Source organism: Peromyscus maniculatus, chromosome 13 (genome assembly GCF_049852395.1).
Source record: "Peromyscus maniculatus bairdii isolate BWxNUB_F1_BW_parent chromosome 13, HU_Pman_BW_mat_3.1, whole genome shotgun sequence".
Classification (NCBI taxonomy): domain Eukaryota; kingdom Metazoa; phylum Chordata; class Mammalia; order Rodentia; family Cricetidae; genus Peromyscus; species Peromyscus maniculatus.
The window spans coordinates 24,977,059-25,002,843 of record NC_134864.1 but is presented as its reverse complement, the minus strand read 5'-3'; the positions used below and the strand labels follow the sequence as shown (position 1 = coordinate 25,002,843).

The following is a 25,785-nucleotide window of genomic DNA, read 5'->3' as shown; positions in this document are numbered from 1 at the left end:
TTCATGGAGGAGGTCTGGAGGTGGATTTGTTTTCCCAAAGAGCTAGTTTGTAATGTCGAGTAAGAGGGGGTGTCTCTTAAGACTAGATTTCATACTATTTATAAGTTTAATGCTGTGATTATTTTAATCATGTTCCGAAGATGTATTTTGACATTCATCATCTCAGATATAAAGACTTATAAAAATCAGACACAGGGAAAACAAAAGCTAAGGTGTGTTACCACAGACACCCCTGTTTAGACAGTTGCACATATTTTTATGCCTCTTCCTTTACTTTGTGGATCCAGGGAAGAGTTGTGTTGGTATGACCTTAGTTTGATTGTTGATTATAGATAAATGCATTACAGACTCTCCTCTCTTGAATTAGAAGAAGGTGCCAGGTAACAGGATCTGCACCACATTTGCATATAACCCTGCCAATTCCAGAATGTACCATGGGATGATAGGAGAGTTTCTAACTATCTTTATTTCTCCAAATGTTTATTATGTTTTATAAATCATACTCAAATTTTTATTAGTTCAGTTCTTTTGAATCTCATTTGATTCACATCTGAATAACTATAATGTATGTGCTTTCTTTAACTTTTCTGTACTGTACGCTCCTTTATAAGAACAATAACTGTTAGAACCTAGACCTTCCCACATAACTTTAGAAGAGTTTGTAGATGAACAGCCCTGAACTGACAAAGCACACTTAAAAATCAAAGTCTATCTTATAAATAAATTGTTCTTCTGAGTTAAATGAGGCATATTCATTCTAATTGATGCAACGTCCAGCTTAAGCTGCACATATTAATCTTCCATAAGATGAAATTTTCCATACTGGAATGCAGTTATGTCTCTCCTCGATGATATGGTCATTGGAGCTTTGCTGTTTTCTACTTCTTTTAAGAATTATCTGCTGCCTTCTGTGTGTTGCCTATAGAGTAGTCTGTAATCTCTGAAGTCTAGACACACAGACATAGCAATTTGTGAGGATTTTGAGCTGGTAAGAGTTTAGAGATTTCTTAGGAATTGGGCTTTGATGCATGGGGAAGGTCATAAATGTTAACTTTTTCCTCTCCTTGCAGTGCCCTCGCTAACAACAGGGCAGCTAGGAATCAAAGCCAAGTCTGCATAGGCAAACACATGCTAAATTCTTTCCTAAGCAGCTAGAGAAGTCAGGCTGTCACCCTTAGACGTGAGGAGAACGAATTATTATTCTGAGATTCAGTTTTTAAGGTGAATGTTCTATGAGGGAAATGCCTCGCTGTTTGTAAGTTTGGTGCTTTGTTTGACCTGAATTTATACCGAATGTGAATGTGCTTTGCTGGGAGACCTTGAGAAAACTGAAGGATTTCTATTGTTTTGATACAGTTTCCAACTGTATTCAGAAATGTGAATGTTTTCTTATTCTTTTTCTTTTTTTTTTAAATCACTAGGCTGTTGGAGAAGTTTCTCCAACACTCTTTTTCTTTTCATTCTTTTGTTCAGAGAAATGCCATCCTTTCTAGGCCATCATGCTACAGAATGGAAGTGTGCTGATAAAAAGAACCCAGAAGAATGTCTGTTGAGATGTAAAGCTAATTAAGATTCTTTTTAATTACTCACATTCATTTCAGGAGCAAACAAAAGATAGAGCAGGGCACTTGCATCTGCTAATCCACCATTGTTCGGGCTCAGGCTATGGGTTTAGCACTTGCAACATTCAGCATTTTGTGAAGAAATATTTTCATTTCTTGATCTAAAATTGTCTTCGTAATATAAATCAGGAGTGTCTTAACCCCTGAAAGGTTCTAAAAGATAAGAAGCTCAACAATCCCATGTGTCCCAAATTCCTCAGTCTCCATACTCATTCTTCATAAGTCATAGAAAGTGAAGTATGAGAAGCAGCGGTCCAGCAAATTCCAGGTCACTTTGCATGCGACCTCAGTGGCTCTTCAGAGACCTAAGCCTTTGTTGTCTCTATGTCCCTGTGCACATCCACACCTTCAGCAGAGCCCACAATAACCATCTAGTGTTTCTCTTCAAAGGATTGGATTGCAATTTCTGGCTTAATTTTGCCAAATTTAATAATAATCTCTTTTGTAAATTAATCTTACTGGTATGTTAAGGTGGAGTCAGAAAGCTTTTAGGATCCAAGACCAGATAATACAGATTTTAGGCTGGGACTTATATAACTCAAGAATAGAATACTTTCTTTGCACTTGCTAGACTCTGAGTTAATCTCCAACACTGAAGATAAATTAAAATATTAATTATTGAGTAGCTAACTAATCAAGAATAAATATTTTTTAGGTTTCACAGAATGTGACTTTTCTGTCACAAGTAGTCTCAGCTCTGTCTTGGTGGAAAGAGTGGCCGCAGGTGACGCCTGAATAATTGAATTTGGCTGTGTTCTGATAAAACTTGTCAAAGCAAGTGCTAATCCTACTGAGAGCAGTCAGATGCTTTTACTGAACTAAATCCAGCAATCACAAATATACTCTACAAATCAGGAAACAGACCAGAGAGCTATTCCCCAGTGCTCATAATGTACATTTTGCATAAATGGGCCTTGTGTCAGATTATAGTTTTAATTCTTCTTGAATTACGAATATCTGCTGTTCACAGCTACTTCCAAGTGTATTTGTTTCTTAGGAGTCACTTTTTTGATAATAGATAAGTGTTCTGTTAAATCATCTTTTCTTTTAACAAACATAGAGCAGGTCAGATGTTCCTATAAGTAATCCAAAATGTATGAGAAGTGTACCAGTGGTCTATGCCCAAACAAAAACGCCAAGTATCTAGCACCCAGAACTGGTGCCAGTGTTGCTAGAAGACCCAGAAATAGCATTTTAGAGTATGCAACTACCTACAGCTATCTTCCAAGATGCTGCATGGGTCAGGCCCGGGAAATGATCTTGGGAATGCTTTGAGAAACTGTGACCCAATAGTTTGTTCATCTCAGAGGGTGCAGCTAGAATGCAGTCCCTGGTGGTGTGAGAACAGCTCTCCAGCCTTGTCCCAGCTCAGTCACTATAGTCGTCTAGCTGTAAGGAGCAGCGCCATTTGAGTGGTACAGAGGGATAGCTGGAAATATTATGCAGCCGCAGTTTGGGGTTTAATTGTCTGCAGATGGTGGATGATCTATTTCCCTTATTCGCTGTCACATTTCTGATAGTACCCAAGCTGCTCCATGTAAATTAGTAATCTTTCATGCAAGCCTATTCTTAATTTTCCAATATTTTTTCCCTGCATCATTTTCCAGCTGTATCATGTTACAACTGATGTTTTAATTTTCTATTTTTTTTTCTTCAATATCTGTGTGTCATAAATGTTAACTGCTTAAACACAACTGCTAAGCTGTGTAGGCACACCAAGAGGCCAGCGTGGTCCACTTCAAAAATCTTAAGTATTTCTTTGGGCACATATTAACTGTGACAGTGACAGCAAAGGCAAGTGGGAACTTTATTGTGTCCTTGAGACAGGTGATTTTATTCCTTGGGGAGGGGGATGGTAAAAAGGGGTCCTCATAGAAAGCTACGTGAAACTTGGTTGTCCGAGAAATGACATAAAAACGTGTTTTGTTAAAGAATGTGGGTTTCTATACAACGGTGGTTATAGGGCAAGGGGGAACACTGTGGCACAGCCACCTAGTTTTAAGTGACCTAATAAGATTGAAAGAGCCAGAAGGGTTAGCAAGGAACTCTCTCACCATAGTCAGTTTGGACTGGATTCAACCGTCAGCCTTCCGTTCAGTGCAGAATGCACATTTCGGAGTGGAGAGGGGGGTGTGGCCTTACTTTTTTTTCTCTTCGGTTGATCTATCCAGGGTCTCAGGCAAAGCATCACTTAAGCCGACCACACGGCTTAAAAGAAGAGAATTCAGAAGATGAAAACCTTGCTCTGTGTGTGTGCGTGGTTTTTTTTTTTTCTTTCTTTCTTTCTCTTTTCTTTTTCGCTGTTTTCGGAACAAAGTTGAGATGGTTTGCTATACTGATGGGAATTCTTCTTGCTAGCCTAGCTTCAGTCTGGCTTTTTTTTCCCTCATGCATGCTGACCTGGGAATCCTCCTTTGCCTTAGCTGCGATAATCGTGACTCAGCTTACAACACCATACATTCGCATCGCCCCTGCTGCAGGCGACGGCCAACTAACAGGTCAGATGTTCAAGTATAGATGAGTCATCTTGCCCATTTCCTGCTCATTCTTCTCAGCTTCCTTTCCCCTCTACATTTCCTCCTTTGCTTAAGGCCTGTTTTAGAATGTTCTAGACCCTTGGTGCAGACCTTTGCTCGCATTAACTTAAGTGACATGCTTGGCCTCTTCTGTGTGCACATTTATACCCATGCATTAAGTCCAACCCTACTGCATGCTTCCATTGTGTGTTTGGTCTGTTGGTATGTTCCTTTCTATCCTAATGTTAAATAGAAATGAAATTTGCTGGACTTGGAATAGCAGTGACATCAGTTGATAGGATTTCAAGGAAAACACTGGGAAAAAAAAGTATTCCCATTTTTCCAAATTAATTTAAAAAGGCACTGAGATGAGAGCTAGAAAGGCTTATTTTTTTCATCTTTCGGGATTGAGTTTGCACATACGTTAGCAATACGCAATCTCATCTGCCAGCATTATAAAGCAGAGCCACCCTGAAGCTGTTTAAGGATGCCATTCAAGCAGTCCTTTGTGGATGTGCCATTGTTGCTGAGCTGATTGCATTCTTTCCATCCTTGTTGCAAAGCAAAGCACTTATATAGAACAGGGTCACATCTGCAAGTGAAGTGTGCTAAATAATTCAGCAAAGTTGAAGAAACTTTGAATGGCTTAGAGTCCTGGATCCCAACCTGGTGCTTACCTCTAGCATAAGGAAGTAGCTTGTTCACACTCACTAGCTCCAAATTCAAGTGAGTATCCCTGTATGATGATATAGAAAAGTCCAGTAAATTACTCCAGATGAAGGTGAGTGCTTAGTGAGTTCTAGAATGCTTCACCCTGCAACAATGCAAGTCATGGTCAAGATTGCTAATCAAGTCATGTATGTGGTCAGGACTCCACCATCTGTTTTCAAAGGGCCCAGATACTGTAGGCTATTGTTTGTGTGCAGGTATTACTAAAGCTGACTAGGAAACTCACAGCGACTCCTCATCTAATTTCTACTTCAGTATTTGTTTCTATAGATCCAGAAGAATCAGTAACATTTATTGAAGAAACATGCTGCACTTAACTCATGATGAGAAATTACAACTGCCTAGGTGGTTGTATTTTGAAAACATCAAGCAGCTGATATTCAAGAAAAATATTGGTTGATAAGATAAAGATATGTAGACTAATTCTGCCTTTTTCTGTATTAGAAGTCTAAATGTATTTTCAGCTTTCTGTTCTAGAGCCCAAGAGCTCTATGCTTATTGGGCATTTCTCTTTCTTTCAGGTTGCTTTTAAGACTATTTCTCTTACCCACTCAAGTTCTGCTTAGTAAGACTCTCCCTTCTCCAACTCTTCTGATGTGCCCCTCCCACCAATCAAGTAACTGAAGGACAGACAGCATCTTTCTTAGCATGGCTCCTCTCCTCTCCAGCCCTTACATTTAGGGATTGACTAGGGTGGTTCCAGTTAGATGTCAAACAGAGAGCTATCTGGAATCCCCGAGGAAATCGAACCTCCTTTCCCTGCGACATATGACTAGGCACCAGCCTTGTATGCAAGTCATTAAGAATGAGTTGACTCCAAACTAAAAGGGAAACCCAGTTATGTCACCCCATTCTCTATCTTTCCTGCACTCTTCCACCATCCAGTGAAACATGGCATTTACTAACCATGAAGTCAGTGACATTGCACAGCAGAGCTCCCTCTGGGAAATCTGTGATTAACAGGACACCCGACAAAGCCACTCTCAGAAGTAGTGCCTGTTATCATGAATTGTGGTAGGAAGGACACACATCACTGCAGTGTCCGGCCACCCTTCCTCTCGTGGCTGCAGGTAGACTGCCTACATCGTTTACTTCATGAAGATTTAAAGCAATAGTGGGTCAGGATAGCTCAAAAACCAGGAAGAAAACAAAAACTACTCTGTATTTGTTGCTGATCTAATGGCGATTTGGCTTATCCAGAAATGTATCTCACTGATGATTCATTTCCCATTTGTAACAGCTATCAGACTTCGCCAGTAGCCACACTAAGTTTTCCTGTAGATTTATTCCCAAGCCCAAGGCTTCATTCAATCATTTTATGACAGGTATGGAGCCCTTCAAGGTGCCAACTGTAGTCAGACAGTTTCTCTCGTCCCACCCGGTCCCACAGCCCCCTAGCCGCTTATAAAATAATCAATCACTCAGAGGCTTAATATTACTTACAAACTGTATGGCCTATGGCTTCTTGCTAGCTAGCTCTTGTAACTTAATCCATTTCTATTTACCTATAAGTTGCCATGTAGCCATGGCTTACTGGTACTTTTACATCTTGCTTCTCCTGGCATTGCTGGTGTCTCTCTAGACTCTGTCTTTCTCCTTCCTGTTTCTCTTCTTGGATTTCCTGCCTGCCTCTAAGCTGCCTTGCCATAGGCCAAAGCAGATTATTTATTAACCAATGGGAACAACACATATTCACAGCTTACAGAAAAACATCCACCATCATTTCCCCTTTTCTATCTAATAGAAAAGGAAGGTTTTAGCTTTAATATAGTAAAATTATATATAATAGAATAGTTATCAAATAAGAATTACAGTTACAATATCTAGTCTATTTCTACTTGGCAAAATTAAAGAAAATATTTTATCTATCCTATATTTGTGAGTCTAAGGTTTCATATCTAATTATCTTTCATCATGACTAAGGAAAACTATAATGATAATTATCTAGTCTTCAACTCTATCAAAGATCCCAGAAGGATATATTACCTAAGTAAATAGGAAGTGCATTGTAAGCAACTTCCAAGAATCTAGAGTAACAGAGACAGCTGGCTGCCTGGACAGTCACCCAAAGTTCCTTTGCAACATTGGGGCATCCATCTTCAGCCTATAGGCCTAGAGTTTCTTAGTTGCTTCTCCCTGTGTCCTACAGATTTTCTGGCAGTCTCCTCAATGAAGCAGAAACCTGATCTTGCCTTGTTTTGGCTAAATTTAGTGTTCATTTTTCCATGGGTCCTGCATATCCAGTCGATAGAACATTATGTCAAGCAGTCCAGGCAAGAATAGTTTCTTGACCAAATGGCTAACTTTTGCAATAAAGAAAGCAAACTGCATAAGGAGTTTTTTTTTTTTTTGATACCCATCATCTTCTTTGAAGTAAATAGGTACTGCCAAGAGCAGACATGTCTCATTGTCCAGAAAAATCTAAGTTTTTAAAACATTTTAAATGTCATATTCTGGAGGTCTTTGAAGTGTTTGAAGATTACCTACCTAATTGAAGTGTATCTTTCTATATCTAAAAAATTTAATTATTATGACTATAAATTTGATTATCATAGATGACTAAATATTAATCTCTTTCTTAATTATATACTACAATTTTAAATGAGCTATACAAGCATAATACCTTAAACAAGAGTAGAAATATACATACAGTATAACAAAATTAACTTTAAATTTGTATCAATAAACTAAAATCCATAGCAACAAGTTGTTGTTCTTTAAAAGTAGATTCAATAATCTACCCTTTTATCCTATCATATCTATACTATCCCCTTTTCTTTCTTAGAAAGAGATTGCATTTATAATTAACCCCTTTTAAATAAAAATAAACATTTATAAACAATATTTTGGGAATTTGGGCACAGCTTTTCACACTACTGTTGGGGGCACTAGCCATCTTATGGGGATCTTGAGAAAATTAAGAATTATAGTTAAATCTTGCCTGTAGTCTGTGAGGATAGATGGTGTCAGCCAGTTGCTTTGAAGCTGATTCTGGATGTTGGGTCATCTAGGCCATGGTGTCATTGGAGACCTTTCAGAGGGTCTTGGCTGATCAAGCCATATTAGCCCGGATGCAATCCACAGCTTCTCATCTTCTGTGGAAACAAAAGCAGAACCTCTTTTCCAAAGCAATCTATTCTTAGACATACATTTTGAAGTTAAGATACCTTTAAAATATACATATTGGTTTAACTCAGCAGCTTTTACAATCAAATGTTTCTCTCCAGTTAAAAATCTCAAAAACAGTATAATACTATGCAGTATCCAAATTCTTTGTGTGATTTCTATCTTATGTGGCTTATTTTTATATTACTTTTACTATCTCTTAAAAGACTTTATTTTTTAAAATTATCTACTTCTGTATATAACTGTCTACCCTCTTTTCCTCTCTCTTCCAAGCCTGTGTACATTTTTACATATAATGTAAAGCGTTTGGAGGTTTATTCCATTTGAATCTGTCTTTTTGTGATTCTGTTGCTTTAAAATGCAGCATGGCCAGGACTGAACCAGCAGCCTTGGCTGCTGACTCTGCCCACTTCAGGTTCCCAACATGGTGGCGGTAATTCACCACCAGCTCTGGGAGCCATGCTCTCCACTGACTCTGGGAGGCGATAGGTCTATGCCTCTATCAAAGAGCATGTAGCCCAGAAACCTTTTTTGTTTGTTTGTTTGTTTTGTTTTGTTTTGTCTGTACTAGCAAAGGCTAAGTCCACCACGCAGTGTGCTGTATGGCTTGGAGACACCTCTGTGCACGGCAGTGGGAACCCGCCATACTGTAGCCCACTACTTGCCTGAGACACACAACTAGGAAGCTGCTCTTGGCTCCATTTTAGAACCCTTTTTTCAATTCTCTCAGGTTTGGGGTGCAAACTCCTTGCTCCACATTGGGCAGCCAAATGTAGCCAGAAGTTTCTCCGGGCCTGCCTGACCCCTTGCAGTCCAGACAAATCTCTCTCACCCATAATCCTGCAGATGCTTGGACCCAAGTAAACATAGACTCCATCTTTCTCCTTCCTGTCTCTCTTCTTGGACTTCCTGCCTGCCTCTAAGCTGCCTTGCCATAGGCCAAAGCAGCTTATTTATTAAACAATGAGAACAACATATATTCACAGCATATGGAAAGACATCCCCCAGCAGCCCAGGATGGTTCCACACACTTAGTCGTACTTTATGTGTTTGCCCGGGCATCTTGGCACCAGGGTTTGTTGTATTAGTAGCAACAAAATATATTCCTACGCATACATTTGTGAACGGAACATGAGCCTCCTGCAGGTCAGGAAGCAAGAGTGAGACTACAGTTAGATGGCAGGTCAGGGGACACACGTTTCTGCTACCTCCTGTGAGGTTAACGGCTTAGCAGTGAATGCTCAGGAAGCCGTCACTCTAATTTTCCTATCTGTGAACAATTGTTCTGTTCACTCTGTCAGTCCTGACTCTTCGTGAAGCCAACAAACCACAGCGGACAGTTGCCCTCTGAAGCGCCTTCCGGCTCCCTGTTGTCCATTTTACTCTACCATGCTGACATTGTACCCCTAGACATCCCGGTCAGTGCTGAAAGCCTACTGGGAAGCTCTCACGAGGACGCAGCCTCTGACCCTTGGGTCTTACTGTACCAGTGTGCATAGCAGGTCAGATATGCCTTGGTTTATGCAGGGCCGTCTTGCTCATGTAACACCAGAGGAAACAAACCTGTTAGTGTCCTGACCCCAGCACTGGGCACTGGGCTGGGGACATTAATCTTGCTCCTTGATTGGACATATTGAGTGAGTGACACAGAGACCAGGACCATCCAGAAAGGGGGCTGGGATTATCGACTTGGATGGTGTGCCATAAACAATTGTGGCGTTGCACTAAGGAGAGTATCTTAAGCCTCTGTCCTCAGCCCTAAGAACATGTCATCAGCCAGTACACTTGTACATACACACATACACACACTTGCAGTCACATACACGCACACAGCCACATATATGCACACACACATATATATACACTCACAATCACATACATACATACACACACAAACACACACATTCATAGCCACATACATACACACACATACACTTACATACACTTCACAGCCACATACATATGCACATACACCCAGCCACACACAATTACATACATACACACACTCACACACATACATACTCACAGCCATACACATACACACTCATAGCTATATACATACACACTCACACACATGTATATACACACACATACACACTCACAGCCACATACATACACACACTCACAAGTTTAGTTGAAATGAATAGAAACTATTTTTCCAATGCCACTCACTACCTAAGATACAGGCAGAGGCATTTACATTCTATTCTTCCTGGTTTATTCTTTTAATCTATTAAATTAAATTCATCTTCTACTGGTGGGTTATAAACCCTAGGAATATAGAACTGTGTTTGGAAGAATACAGAAAATTAAACATGCTAGAAATTTTCTGTAAGAACTTAGAATTAATTAACTAATATGGTTAGACTGTTTATATGAAGATTTGATTTATGATTTAATTACCTACACAACTCTGAGGTGCTGTGGAAAATGATTTCCTTGAGCAAATTTTTATCATCCATTTGCTTTGTTCATACATCTAATACAGTAAGGCCTGTGGCCTAAAATACTTCCAAACAAAATGACTTCTGGGGCCAGAGGACAAATGAGATGTGTGTGGAAACATAGGACAGCAGTGTGGGAGGGAGAGAGGATTTTTGTTCTAGTAACTTCTCTCACTGTGTGAGAAACACCTGACTTTAGCAAGAGTCTGCTTTGACTGATGATGTGAGGGTCCCGCCCCTCACAGTGAAGGAGTCATGGAGGCAGGTGCGGAAGGTTCTGGTCCCATTGCATCTGCAGTCAGGCACCACAGTGGGTAATGCTGGTGCTCAGCTCCCTTCTCCTCCTCCTTCACCCTGGGACCTGGTCCACGGCATGGTACTATCCTTAAATCTTTATCAGAACCACCCTGAGACAGACCAAGTTGATTCTTGGCTGGGTATAAGTCCGGTCAAGTTGGCAGTGAAGGTTAGTAATCAGAAGAGAAGGGGCATAAGAGCACGAACTAGACGGTAGTTACTTCCACACAGTCTCAAGTTCTGAAACCTGTATGGGGCTCACGTGTAAAGTCAAAGACTAAACACGGCCGGTTGTTAGAGCAGCGAAGATAGATTTTTATCCAGTGGCTACAGATGTTCTGATTTGCAAGGTGACTAGCCCTTAAAGAGATCAATGAAACAAGGAAAGGTGGTGGGGTGGGGGACTATGAGGAGTAGGAGATTGAGAAAGGCCTGGAGACAGGTTGGTCCATGAGAAACCCATCTGAATTTGTTGACTAGACCCAATTGGATTGCTACCCCTCAGGCTCTGTCCTGGGGTATTGGGAGAAAGAAATTAAATCCTTCTGGAAGCCTTGCCTTTTCTCAGGCAGGCATGTTAAGGGGCTTAAGCTATTGGGAACCCAGATGGCACTGACTCAAACCTTTGTACACCGTGGTGGAGACCCAGTAGAGAAGAAGGCCCACAAAAGCTCCGCTTGAGTTTGGTCGGAGAGGAAACTCGTCTGTATAGAGAAAAGCTATCTTGGATTTGGCTCTTCAAATCAGTACAAATATTTTAAACAAAATGAAACAAAACACCCCAAGTTTGAGACTCATAGCCACTGAATTAGGTGTTTACTAAGGAGAAACTCTTGTGCTGTGATGTAGAGCTGGAACCTTCCACCAGCATTGTTCACCAATGCCTTCCTATAACCTCACGAGGGAGAAATACCGCCACATCTTACGCTGGGACTCAGAAGCTCAAGGGGATGACACTCACAGGCACAGACTCCAGAAGCACCCCCACCCCCCACCCCTGGAGGCAGTCAAGTCAGGAACTTGGACTTGACCCCAGGCTTTGTGAATGGATGCCTCGGGTCCTTCAGGCTCCTGCCAGGCCTCACTTGGTTCTCACCCACGACTGACACTGTCAGCCTTTTCCCTCAGGTTCTCACTGCTCCTCTAGCCACCTAGACTTCCTGCCACCTTGGCCTTCTACTGCCCTTCACACTTTTCCACAACCCCGAGGAACTACCATCACCTGCTCCCTCTGCATTTTTAACTCCAGCTGGAGAAATGGCAGACCGATTCATGCTGTGGACTCCCTTATGCTCAGCCCAAACTAGGTGCCTCCTGCTGATCACCACATGTCTCTTGGGGTAGACTTCCAAGCCTGCTCTCAGTTCCCAGGGTATGCACCAACACTCTGAGGTCACCTGGTCCACCTTCCTTTTCTTTCCTGGCACATTATCTCTGGGAACCTTGGAACTTTAGACCTTCCTTCTGATCCAGGGGCGTGGCAGCTATTGGGTCCTGTATGAGGACAGCTTTTCCCAAAGAACAACACAAAACACCAGTGAAATACAAGACCTGTAAGACTGAGGAAGTTCCTGGAAATGATGCTGATGAGTGTGTCCTTATCAAATTTCGAGCATAATCAGGCTCTGAAACCCAAAACTCTCTCTCTAAAGCCCAAGTTTGTTGCTGTCTTTACAGCTGAGGCCAAGTATCCAGCCCAGATCCCTAGTTCACAGATTTTAACCCCAGGCAAACACTGGCACTAAGCTGGGAGAGGAAACTGGGCCCTCTCAGTGAAGTGGTGATTTGAAATTTGGTGTAGAGAAGAAGGTCACCTGGCACATTGTAGAAACAAGAACCTCTGGTCACTCAGCCCATAAACCCACAACATCTACCAGACCATAAGCCTTCAGAAGTGCCTTGGAGCAGTGTGCTGGGCTGGCTCAGAACATCTGTGGCTAGCAGGGGCAGCCATTGGGCTTCAGAACCAAACTGCTCCAGTTCGAATCCCAGCCCTGTCACCCAACAGCAGAGTGACCTTGGGAAGGGATCTAGTATCCCAGCAGCTCACCAGTTTGGGATGTGGGAGTCATACTGGTCTCTGCTCATGAAGCTGGTGTCAGGATTCAATATGCAAATTGAATATCTAGTAAACCTTCAATAAATAGTAGTTGTGGTTAGGTTTCTACCTTAGTCTGTTTTATCTAAATTAGGGGAAATTTCAAACTGTTTCTGTCCATCCTGGCCCACTGACCACACCTGTTCTTTGCCTTCTTCATGCTAAACATTCAATAGGCTGCTGGTCTTAACAGTGACCCAAGGAGGGGAGGGATCAGTTAGGGTAAAGTTCACCCTGTGTCTACACTAACACCATCACCAAAGTCTATACCAGAATAATTTTCAAACCTGCCACAGCTTTCCATGAATGTGAAAATGTATACACAGAGGGAAGCTTTTCATTCTTCTTTACTGGCATAGCTCTCTGAGACATTTCCCACTTATAATATGCCATGCAGTGACCAAGCCAATATACATCCAAGTTGGTCATTGTACTGCTTAGCTGTCTGTCCATCTGTTGGGTATATTAGGATCTGCTCACCTTGCCCCTTGATGATGAGCAGATACTCAGTTCTCCTTTTACTAACAAGCTGGAACAAATAGTCTTCCACATAAACTTTCAGTGAAGACTTCTGTTTCTGGACAGTTCCCAGATGTGGGTCAAGGACCAAGCCCTCTTCTTGTGTGTAGAACTGATAAGATCCCTTGGTTGTCCTGTTGTAGCTGGTGACCCTGGAACCCAAGGTCCAAGTGCCCCACTGTCTGAAGTGCCACCTTCACTGCCTGTCAAAAACCTGGGCTTCCAGAAGGAAGGCTGGAGATGGTGTTCAGCCACGCGTCCTGAATCTGAGTGTCTTTACCTGCGTACATGCTGTTTCCATTTCATCATAACTTTTTCCTCCAGTCTCCTTACCCTTCTACATGTTTATTGTCATTTTCAGTATAAAGAAGTTTCTGTTTGTTGATGGTCAAATATTCTGAGTTTCCCCACGTTCTTTTTTCCTGCCCCAACCACGCCGAGTCTCAGGTTATTTGGCTGTAGATTTCTTCCATCTTCACAGTCTTCTCTACATGTCTCTCTTGAGTTCCTCTAGAAGTTACTGTTGATAGAATGTGAGGTATCACTTGGCAACAGATCTAACTTTGGCCCACACAGATGATAATCCACCAGAACAGCATTTCGCATTCATGGAAAGTAGTGGCAGGTTGGAAAACTGTTAACTGCTGTAGAGTTTGGTGATGAGATTACTGTAGACACAGGGTTGAATGACTTTTTCTTTGCTTTTATGGCTGAAATGGTCCAGGAGCCGAGTATGTATTGGTGGTCTTTATCAAATGACCAGTTCTTCCCCACAGAACCAAGATGCTGCAGTGTTACATGTGAGGCTCTCGTGTGTGAGGATTGCTCACTTGGGATTGCTGATGACACTTTGTCCGGAGTCCCCTGTGCATGGATCGCCATCCTCAGTTGCAGAGGTGTCTCAATTATATTTTGCTATATGATACAATTAGAATTCTCTTATTCTTTGTCAGAAGCCATAACTGTTTATTTCATTATCTACGTATCGGTCTTTACAGGGGCCATGATGCCTTCCTTCCACAGTCACCACTTCTGAAATCCCTCTCATTCCTCTCGCTCTGCTTCATTCCTTACCATTACACTCCCCTCTCCCCAGGATTCTTTGAAAGTATCAATTTCTTGTCACTGTTCATTACTGTTGCAAACTACCTAAGATAATCACCTAATGAGGAGGGAAGGATTGCTCTAGCTTTCAGAACATATAGACACTTGGTCTTGTTGCTTTGGACCTGTGATAGCTAAGTAAATAATGACGGGAACTAATGATGTAGGAAACCTGTTCAACTCATCGTGGTCAAAAAGCGAGAGTGGGAAGTGGGGTGGAGCCCTGCTAATCCCCTTGAAGAACATGTCCTGAGATAAAGCAGTTACTGAAGTCTTTTCAAGAGTTTGGTCTGTAGACTCATGAGCAGCTGTACCAAAGGAGATTGTTAACTGCATTTGCTGTGTGTGTAGAAACAATATAGAAATAGTTTTAGGTTGTATTTTTATAAGAAGCATATTGTATATATCATTAAACTTCTCATAGCCTGTCTCTCGGGACTGGAAAAATAAAAGACCCTTGGGTACCAGCGATTATTTTCTAATGGAATGACGTAGTTTATAGAGGAATAATGTCTTTGAAGGCCTATACTAAATTCCAAACTACTTTTTTTTTTTAGTTTTAGTTTTATTTTCTGTGCATGAGTGTTTTACCTGCAGACATGTATATGTACCATGTGTGTGCAGTACCTGTGGATGCCTGAAGAAGGCATTGGATCCCCCGGAATTGGAGTTACAGATGGTTGTTAGCTGCCTTTGGGTGCTGGGAATAAAACAAGGTCCTCTAGAGGAGCAGCTGGTGCTCTTAACTGCTGAACCATCTCTCTAGTCTCTACTTTTATTTATTTATTTTTTAAGTAACATCCCTGCCTAGAGTGCTTACCACGGTGACTATAGGGGATAGATTGGATTCTGGAATGTTCCCTAGGCTAGGGTTCTATCAACCACCTCCTGCCTGCTTCCCATCCCATATTTTTCTGACATGTATATCATTCTGTTGAGCAAAAAGTAAAATGTGGTGTGTTTACTCCTGAAATAAGTAGCTAAAGAGGATAAAGACCACTCATAGAAGTGTGATGTGATGTGTGCTCTTGGCTCTCAAGGAAGCTGTCTTTCTAGCAGCCATTAAGATCAATGTAAACAGTTTAATAAGTTTATTGCAGTGGGTTCCTTACTAGTTTGAATGTTGTCATGTTGTCGCTGTTCTGACACAGGGCCTCATTATATAGACCAGGCTGACCTTGAGTTCATGGGATCTACTTGCCTATCCCAAGGGCTTGGATTAAAGGTGTGTGCCACCACACCTGGCCTGTTTTGAGCTGTTAATAATCATGAGTGGATAATGGAATAAGGGAACATGCTGTCTGGAGTTGACCCCTAAATCTTGATTTCTGTATGATGCTGGGGTTGTTTTCAGTGTGAGAAACAAACTTCAATCTGGTGTTTTGAAAAAAAATGGAGTAAAAGTCAGAAGGCTGTGTCTCCTCTCAGTTTCCTTGTTAGTAAAGTGGCTGAACTCTTCATTTGTACTGGCCAACAATTGGAAATGGTCACTGTATTAGAACTATCATTGACCACTAAATTTTGTTAGATGCAACATCATGTAAATATGGGTGATCCAGGCCTTACACAGCCCCTGTACATTTCATATTAAATAGCAAAGGGTGGGATGATGCCCAGTCTTTGGCCACAGAGGCCATCATAGACTGTGGGGCAGGATTTGATTGGCATTTCTGGGTCTTTTACCAAGTTTGCCAGAGGATTTTGAGACTCCCTTTCTACCTAGAAAGAAAGTAATATGAAGAGACATTCTTCTTCGTGTGACTTTGTTTTAATGGGGCTAGTGTCACGGTTGACTAAGTGCCCCCTTTTTTTCTTTTTTGTGTTGTGTTTGTCATTCTGCTTTGGCAGTTTCCTCTAAGACAGCACAGTTACAAGAACATAGAGAGAGGATGCCGGGGTGCTATGGGAGACTCGGTTCCTTTTGCCCTGACTCTGGGTAACTACTGAGTCAAATGTCAAGAGTTTGCTTTTAGCAAGAGTGTGTTTTAAGAGCTGTAGATCACACTGAAAACATTTTCTTTTTACATTTTTATTACATGAACTTAAGAATTTTTCTGTAAAATATCTTCAGTATAGAAAAGTTTAATTTTTCAAGTTGTTCTTCCTGTCAGCAGTGTGGTAAGAAAAAGCCACACCATATATTCAGTTGTCTTTTACTTGCTTGGTGCACAGAGTCTTCTGGCTTATGAAGCATGGGTTGAAAATCTGTGTCTTAAGAGGCGTTCCCTTCCTGTTAATATTAATCTGGTACATGGTGCTTTTCCACAAAGAATGTGGAAAGGGAATCTTTGAGTTCACAATAGTCACCTTTGGTTATATGAACAAAATAGCAGCATTTTACCTTGATAGAGTTAGGGTTAGGGTTAAGGTTATGTTGTCAATCAGGAGATATACATCTATCTGATAATGGGATTAATGCTTCCTTCATAGCAAGACAAAATGAGCAAGAGTGGAGCATTCTCTGGATCTTGATTAAGGCTGAGTGACAATCTTCTGTCCCCAATGACTGACAGGTCTCATCCACGCCTATCAACAGACACTGTTGTGTTAGTTTTACATTCATCCCTTTATTACTTAGGGGGAAAATGTATTGCTACAATTGAAAATCTAAAGTCTGCAGATTAACCCTGACATTTTTATGTGTAAGCATGAATTTCACTCGGGATTTATAGTCCAAGGGTTATGCTGATTAAATTTTGAGTTGACCTTGGCCTACCCCTAGCCTCTCTTGTCCATATATTTTAAGTGACTACAAAATAACTAGCATTTAGGAGAGTACTTTGGGCTTGATCCAATCTGTTTAATTTAATGAGGATGGAAAGTGAGTCAGAATTCCCTTCATCATCTTAAGATGGTAAAAATGGGGGGGGGGTATGGCAAAATATGCAGGATGGATCTGGGATAATTGGGGTTCCTTTCCAAAGGGCTGTTATTTTAAAACTTCACCGAGCGTAGGAATGAATGGGGGAAGGGAGGCCTAGAGAGTGGGGAGGTAAAAGCCCAGGCCTTCTTGGTGAGGCCTCATTTGCTCAAAGCCAGTTCATTAAGCCAGGTCTGATCTCACAAACCTGCAACCACAGTTCAGTTCCTTTGGGCTGAGGCCAGCGGATTTTTATGAGTTTGAGACCAGCCTGGACTTCTTCCTTTACCTGGAATATGCTCTAAGTGCAAAGAAAGGGGGAAGCTTGCCCTCCACCCTTGCACTATGCCACCTTGCCATCACCGATGATGGGAACTGTAAGGAGGAGGAGGGGATCCTCCTTTCCCTGAGGATCAGTGATAGGAGCTGATAGGAAGTAGAAATAGAAAACACTATTTTTTTAATTAATTAATTAATTAATTTGGTTTTTCGAGACAGGGTTTCTCTGTGTAGCTTTGTGCCTCTCCTGGAACTCACTTGGTAGCCCAGGCTGGCCTCGAACTCACAGAGATCCACCTGGCTCTGCCTCCTGAGTGCTGGGATTAAAGGCGTGCGCCACCACTGCCCGGCTTGAAAACACTATTTTATTTCAAAGAAAATGTATTATGGAGTTCAAATGCAATGTCGTTCTTGTCTGAAAAATCTCAAACATCAGATTTCAAAAGCATGTCAAGTTTGCGGTGGGTCTCCGTGGGCTCTTATCCTTTCCATCCCTCCTCGTGGGATATGTGAGGAAGACATGGAGGGCTATGGCCTCCATTCCACCAGCTTTTAGAGAAGTTCAGGTTCATAGGTGGAATCTGCACTACTTTCAAACACCCATGGCCCGTTTCCTGGGCAGATTTCAAATGTGTCAGATAGGCTTCTACACCTAAAAATAGTGTCCTTGGTTTGGTATTTTTATCCGTTTGGTGGTGATATGCATCAAACTCAAGGTCCTGTCTCATACTTGGCAATTGCCCTAGCCTCAAATCCATGCCTAGCTCTAGGTTTGTTAGCTTTCATTTGGGGTGTTTGTTTTGTTTGTTTGTTGTTTCTGTTTGTTTGTGGATTCTTGAGACATGTCTCATGTAAGCCTAGGCTGCTGTGGAACTCGCTCTGTACCCAAGGATAACCTCCATCTCTGTCTTTCTGCCTGCATTGCCCAGGTGCTGGAATTGCATGAATAAGCCACTGCAACCAGCTTCGGCATGTGTGTGTTTTGTTTTTAAGACTGAGCTCTTTATGTATCTCAGGTTGGCCTTGAATTTATGAAGCACTCCTGGCTGGTCTCAAGCTTATGGATCCCCCTGCCTCCATCAGCCAGGTACTAGGGTTACCATGGTACACTGCCATGCCATGATCTTCTGGTTTTAATTGGATTGTTCACTCAGGAAGTTCTTAGAGAACATAATTTAGGATTTTTGTTCTTGAGATAAATGGTAGTACATTTAAGTTCAGGCTCCTGTGTAAATCTCTTAATTTCTTAAAATACCATATTCTCACAGGGAAAGTGATATGCCTCATATAAAGTGTGCCATGTCTTGACTCATGAGTACCATCTCTTACCTCACAGGGAGAGTACCATCTCTTACCTCACAGGGAGAGTGCCATGTCTTACCTCAACAGGGAGAGTACCATCTCTTACCTAACAGGGAGAATGCCATCAATTACCTCACAGGGAGAGTGTCCTATCTTACCTCACAGGGAAAGTGTCATCTCTTACCTCATTCAGGCTATAGAAAAGTTAATACACAAAAATTTGAGCATGAAGGTGTCTCAGAGTAGGCAAGGTAGGTGGTCCTGTTTTGCCTTTGCTGCTGTTACTCTGTAAAACAGCCCTGCTGGCCTTGAGTCTTTCATGAGAATCAATCGAGACCATTGCCAGTCACACATACACCCTGTATCCCTTCAGAGGTGCTCAAAATTGAGCTTCTGAGAGATTGATCTCTTAATGGTGCATGCAGTATTATTTACATGGGCACTATGTAGGTTCTAGGGTCTTCGAATGCACTGGAGCAGGGGAGGAACATTATTCTGTTACACCCACTCAAGACACAGGAGAAAGCCACTTGATGAAGGTCAGATTAAGAGTGCTTTCTTTGCCTGTGGTAGACAGCAGGCCCATGCCAGAGAAATCTAAATCTGAAAGCCAGACAGGATAGGGTTTATAAACCCAAAACCCACAATAGAGACATGCCTGGGGCAGAAGTTTTCCAAAGTTTCCATTCAGTTGTTTAAAACAAGTTTGTTTCATGTTACGAAACAGCGGAGGTTCAGGTGGAGCTGTATGAGAATGTTCAGCTCATCAGGGTGTGGGTGCCTGGCTGGAGGGGCTGTTGGGTGAAGACAGTTGTCCTACCATATGTCAGGACTGTAAGGAGCCCCACAAAGACACTTCCCTTTTCCTGGCTTTTGGTAATAAACCAAATCAGTATGGCCCAGCCTGTTATGTTGCTACTGACAATGATAGTGATGAAAACTATAATAATAATAAAAAAAAGTTCCTTGTGTTTTCCAGTGCATTATTTAATTTGAAACAGTAATGGCCCAGAGCAGTGAATAATGCATTGGCATACTTTCCTTTGTTGACCTTGCCATTGAGATTACTTTGTCCTGTTGGTGTCCTGGGCTTAAATGGGGATCGTATTTGTATTTCAACCAAAGAAGACACTTGATTGTCAATCAATTCTATAGGGGAATTTTTGTGTATGTGTCTGGGATGAGAGGTTAGGGTGTGTGTGTGTGTGTGTGTGTGTGTGTGTGTGTGTGTGTGTGTGTGTGTGTGTGTGTGTGTTACATAGAGGTCAGAGGACATTATTTGAGGCAAGGTCTCTTTATTGTTATTCCACTGTGTACATCAGGCTAGCCGAAACAAGAGTTTCTAGGGATGGTCCTATTTCCACCATTTATCTCCTCATGGGTTTCTGGAATTACGGATAATTGCAACTGGCATTTACAGAGATTCTGGGGACTCAAACTTTGGTCCTCACGCTTATGCAGCAAGCATTGTTACCTCCTGAGTCACCTAAGAATATACGGGATATACTTCACTAGACCTCATTAAAGGCAGCTTAGAGAATATCTCACTGCATAACTTCTTCAAAGACTGCACAGGAAGCTGGGGAATCTAAAGCCATTTGTGAGGGACCAAGGAGCGTTGGGCAGGGATGGGTGCGGCCACCAACGTTCTTCAACACATTTGTATTTTTAGAGTGATCCATCACTACCTCTGAGACACAGTCTTTGAAAATAAGCCTGACACCTGCTTTGCACTTAACACATGGTATGCACCAACCTCGTCTGTCCGTATCTGATGAGCTTCGCAGAGTTCTAGTAAATATTCCAGAAACCCATCGCCAGAGCCATGGCATTGGCGTCTACTGTACCTCCTGGCATCGCTAATGATGTGGCTCTGTCCTGCAGCTTCTTACTGATAGTGGCATAGTTTATTCACATCGGAGCTCTTGTTCAAAGTGAGGCAGAATAGGAAGACAAGACAATTAAGAGACGGGAAAGGAAAAGAAGCCTCTTGCTCTTGAACTCAGAAACCTCAATACAGTTGACAAATCCAGAGTTCACTCTGGAAATTGTGTCTGCTTCCAAAAACTGCCTCCAGCAAGAATGGTAAAACAGACTGCGCTCACTTGGGGCCTTGAGTTTATCTATGACAGTACCTTTTCTCTTTCCTAAATCTGAACAATACACCCCATGAAACTATTCTACAATTTCCTTTACCAAGGGAAATTCTCTAAGATTAAAAAAAAAGGGAAATGAGCTTGTATATGTTTTTACTTAGTTTTTAAACTTTAACTTTTAAGTTTTAATGTAGCCCCAAATTTTTCTAGTCCTGCCTTACCCAGCAGTCCAGATGAATCTCTCTTACCCGTGGTCCCATAGCTTCTTATAAAATAATCCATTAATTACAAACTGTATGGCCTATGGCTTTAGCTTCTTGCTAGCTAGCTCTTACATCTTAAATTAACCCATTTCTATAAATCTATATGTTGCCATGTGGCCGTGGCATTACCAGTCGGCTGGCATCTTGTTGCTCCTTCACTGGAAGGCCCTCATCTCTCCCAACCCCACCTTTCTTCTCTCTGTATCTCAGCTTGGATTTTCCACCTGGCTGTAAGCTTTCTTGCCATAGGCCAAAACAGCTTTACTTATTATCCAATGGGAGCCACACATATTCCCAGCATACAGAAAGATCTCCCATAGCACTTTAATCTTCAACCCGCTCTACAAAACACATCCTTAAATGCAAAGTACCTTTAAATGTATTGAATTACGTATGCAGCAGTAGTAGATACCTAACTGCTGCTTTCTCTCTTGAGAGGGCCACACCTGTGTCCCAGATGGGTACCGCCCTTTCTTCTGAGAGCAACTGTCTCTACATGCCAGTGTGTAAATTATCTATACTGCCTCATAGCCCCTTAATAACTCCCTAACTTTTCTTCTTTCTGACTTGTCCTGAAATTCTGTTCCACAGAACACTCAGGAGTCCAACTTTACTTGAGTGATGATCTCTAAGGAGGAAGGGAACTCCTCAGGCTGGGGGTGACAGAAAGTGATGGACTGTCTCTGCCACCATTGCAAGAGATGTATTGCATGCCACCTTTTCTCTGAGATTTTGTGTAAATGTTGTGATTTAGCTTTGTCTTTTTTACTTGGGATATTATGTAGATGATAGATAGATAAATAGATGATGGATGGATGGATGGATGGATAGATAGATAGATAGATGATAGATATCTTTGAAAAAACTATAAGACACAAAATGATTTTATATGTATATGCATTCATGGATATGTACTTGTGTGTGGACATGCAAGCACATGTGTAGACATGTATGTACATGCATGTGGAGGCCAGAGGCAAATGTGGATGTTTTCCTCCATTGCTCTCCAACTTATTCTTAGAACAGAATCTCTCCCTGGACTCAGTTCAGCAGTTTGGTGAGCCTGGCTGCCCAGGGAACTCCAGAGTTGACCCTTTCTCCCCACCCCCTAATGTTGGCATTTCAGGCTTGCTGCCTTGCCTGACTTTCCTTGTGGGTGCTGAGGATCTAAACTTAGGTCCTTAAGGTCATGGGCCAAGCAGTTACTGATTCTTCGGTCCTAAAAATTATCTTTTGACCTTTGGTGGGTTTCCCTTATCTACCATGTAATTTCTTTGGATACTGTTGTGTGTGCATGCACAAATGCTACACAGTTAAAGGCAGCCTCCTGTGCCTTTAAGCTGGTGTGGGGCTTAATAAAGATGAAGTTCGTGTTTCACCTGTTTCTTCTAAGTGATGAAGAACTCTGAAAATAAAATGCTGTCATGGCAGGATGAGAGGCAGTAACCATTTTATTAAATGAAATTATTATTAATAGTTTGGTCCATACGACCATTATCTTATCAAATGTCTCTCCACATTTTTCCTTAGCAGAGGACCCCAGGCCATTGTAATTACAATGGAAATGATTTTGGGCTAGTTGAGATTTCTAAACCAAATTTCCTATATAAGCATGAAAAATGGCCTGTGCCCGCTTAATTGTTACAAGGATTGCCTTCCTAGCGCTTTATTCTTGACAGCAGCTCATTTCTTGTCTCTCTGTGCAGACCCAGTTAACTTGAGGGTCCCTGACAGGCACACACTCCACTGCCGTGGGTGCTGTAGCTCTGTTTGGCACAGGTATTTCTGTCCACACTTTCTTTCTGTTAATCTCATTATACCGTTGACTAAAGTTGGGTAGTAATTTTCCTGCCAAGGGTCCTCATCTCTTCTTCTCTGGGCTGTCCCTCGGAGCCCATGTTCAGTCACTCTCCTCTCTTGCACATTGTCTCAGGATCTATGGAAGGCCTCTGAGGTGGAGCGTATGCCCCTTCCTCATTAGCTCCTTTCTCAGTCTTGAGTAGCTGTGGAGCAGAGGGCAGAAAACAGGATCTCCTGTGCTGGTTACTTCTTTTTCCTCCTTCCTGTTTCCTTCCTGCCCGTTGCCCAATGTTTGGGGCTTTAATAGAAAGAAGGAATAGTTATGCTCGAAAAAGATGGCAGACAGAGGGACAGGAAATTAGAGTGAGCGTGACTATGACAGAGGTTTGACTCTACAGATGTAGCCTTACATGCATACTGCATACATGACAAGATGCGGGCCTGGTCACTTCAAGGGAACACAGACAAGTTGAACCAGTTTTGTCCTAAAGAACATATAGCTTAGCATAGAATGAAGAGAACTCACCAGAATCTCTGACCTCAGGTGGAAAGTGGTAAGTCTTATGCACGTGCTCTCAGAGTCTGGAGAATGCACATTTGCTATGTGGTCAGAAGTCACAGGTCGTTCTGGAATTATGTGGGTGTGAGTGTAGAGGAGAGTTGGACTACAGAGAGGGGCTGAGGAAAGCTTCCTGGAGATGGAACAGGGGCCAGGAAGGGGAACCTGCTGGGTGGGGGGGAGTTGAACATCTCCATTTCTGAGTCCAAGAGCGGTGGATGGCAAATGAGCAAGGAATAAAGTTTAAAAAGAGGTGTGGGAAGTAGTTCAAACGGCCTTGACTGCCATCTGAAATACGCCTTGGAAAGCTCTCGTATTTGTGGTTTCAGTTTCAGTAAAGAGTGACCCAATTTGGGTTATTATTCAGGACGTCGGTATGGCTGCAGCACATCATAAAGACGATTAGATAAGATGTATATTTGGAAGGCAAAGGTTCAGAACTGGAGGTAAAGCAGGGGCCTAGGTGGAGGAACGTAGCAGTGATGAGAAAGGACGTGGCATCATTTGGCATTCTGGAAGTTGGCAGGCTTATCTATGTGTCAGGGGCCTCTTCTTCAGCCTGGGGCCAGAATAAGTCTTTTTCGTATTGATCCCACCTCTGTGAGGTGAGGGCCAAATGTTCTGTCTGTATGGCCAAGGTTCACTGCCTTGCTCTGACTTTGAGTACCTGTTGCATTCTGGACACAGCATGTGAAAATCCCCTCTCAGGTTTCCCCTGTAAGACTTCCTTTAATGCCTGTATATTCAGCAGTATTTTCCTGGACATGGGTGGAGCTCGGTGGTAGAGTACTTCTACAGCATGAACACAGTCCTACACTCTCTGTGCTCAGTACACCTTTCAAGGGCCACGTGTGTGTAGCTCTTAGGGCATGGAGAAGACGCTTCCCATCCCAACCTGCAGATTCTTTGTGCATTTTGAGGCCCTCGGAGTGTTGATACTTCTAGCAAGCATGTTTAATTTATTGAATGTACTGGCTTTCAAAAGAATTAGTGTTTGAATGGGTGTGATGTGGGGTGGTGTGTGTGTGTGTGTGTGTGTGTGTGTGTGTGTGTGTGTGTGTGTCTGTGTGTGTGTGTTGGTGTATGTATGGAGATTGGAGGCCAACTTCAGGAGTTGGTTCTCTCCTGCCATGTAGGTCCCAGGGATCAAACTCAGGTTAGGTGGCAAATGCCTTTACCCACTGAGTCACCTCGCTGACTCTAAATATATTCATTTTTGATAAAGTAATAAGAAATTTTAGAAGCAGAAAGGACTTGGAATGGGAGGGTTGTAAACAATACTGTGGCAGGAAGCATTTATATTCTTCCTGCCACAGAAATCATTTTTAAGGGCTGAACATAGGCTAGACCGTGACCCAGAAGCATAAGCTCTGACAGAAAACGTGACTGACAACAGATGGTGATTTGAATGCCTTCAGAATTTAGCTCGGTGTCTTGGGATCCCCCCACACCACACTCTTAACTAACTCATCCTCCAAAAAGCCTGAAGCAGCCGCTTAGATCCCTGTTATTGATTATGTACTTTATATGAAAGGTGCGCACGGCTGATGACTTCGTATTGACAAGTTGATTCCTCGTTTTATGACTTGATCGTGATTCAAGAAATTCAAACGGGAAGAAGAAAGTATTTCATCAGAATAGTAATAGTGTTAATAATTCTCTCAGAACTTTTAGAGTCCAGCTAGTGAGTGCAGAGTCTTTGATAAATCGTCTTCTCCACGGGGTGTCAGCCACATCAATAAAGGGGAGCAATAGCTGCCATGAAATTAGAGCCAAAACAAGAGAGAGAGAGGAGATTAATTTGAGGGGAAGATGTACCTTTCAAACAACAGAGTATCTCAGCTGTGCATGAAGAACTACATATGCGATCATTACTTGGAAGTTGTGCACGCTCTGTTCGCCCTACAGCGGAATCAGGGGGCAGAGGGAAAGCTATAAATTCAAAAGCATAATCAGGTTACACAGAGTGTGAGCACAGGTTATTCTCTGAGTCGTAATTGACTATTCCTAGGAAGAAAGACAATACTATGTAATTTAGATGAAAAATCTTCGGGTTGTCTTGCCATTACATATAATATTAAGGTACAACTAAAAACAAAGTAAATAAGACTGCAAAGAACTGTAATACTCTGAGCAACGAGACATGGAAGATTGGTCTCACAACACTCTTT

The 25,785-nt window shown here is 42.1% G+C and overlaps 1 protein-coding gene and 1 long non-coding RNA gene across 11 annotated transcripts in view; one reads left to right on the top strand and one right to left on the bottom strand.

Moving 5' to 3' along the window:
* Positions 1 to 25,785, top strand: part of Ptprm (protein tyrosine phosphatase receptor type M) — a 706,714-nt gene that overhangs the window by 453,626 nt on the left and 227,303 nt on the right. For 5 of the 9 annotated variants that reach the window (XM_042259957.2, XM_042259953.2, XM_042259955.2 and 2 more), the window contains one exon: positions 4,046 to 4,120. The exons of the other annotated variants lie outside the window; for them this stretch is intronic. In XM_042259957.2, the coding sequence (XP_042115891.1) occupies positions 4,046 to 4,120 (75 nt within the window). The remainder of the gene's footprint in view (positions 1 to 4,045; positions 4,121 to 25,785) is intronic. 9 annotated transcript variants of the gene reach the window in all.
* Positions 1,396 to 13,886, bottom strand: LOC143268290 (uncharacterized). 2 transcript variants are annotated; one of them, XR_013044029.1, is made up of 3 exons: positions 13,313 to 13,886; positions 7,809 to 7,962; positions 1,396 to 4,952 (listed from the first exon to the last, which is right to left on the bottom strand). It is a non-coding gene; the product is annotated as an uncharacterized LOC143268290 (long non-coding RNA). The 2 variants fall into 2 exon arrangements; XR_013044030.1 differs by having other exon boundaries at positions 3,277 to 4,874; positions 13,313 to 13,859.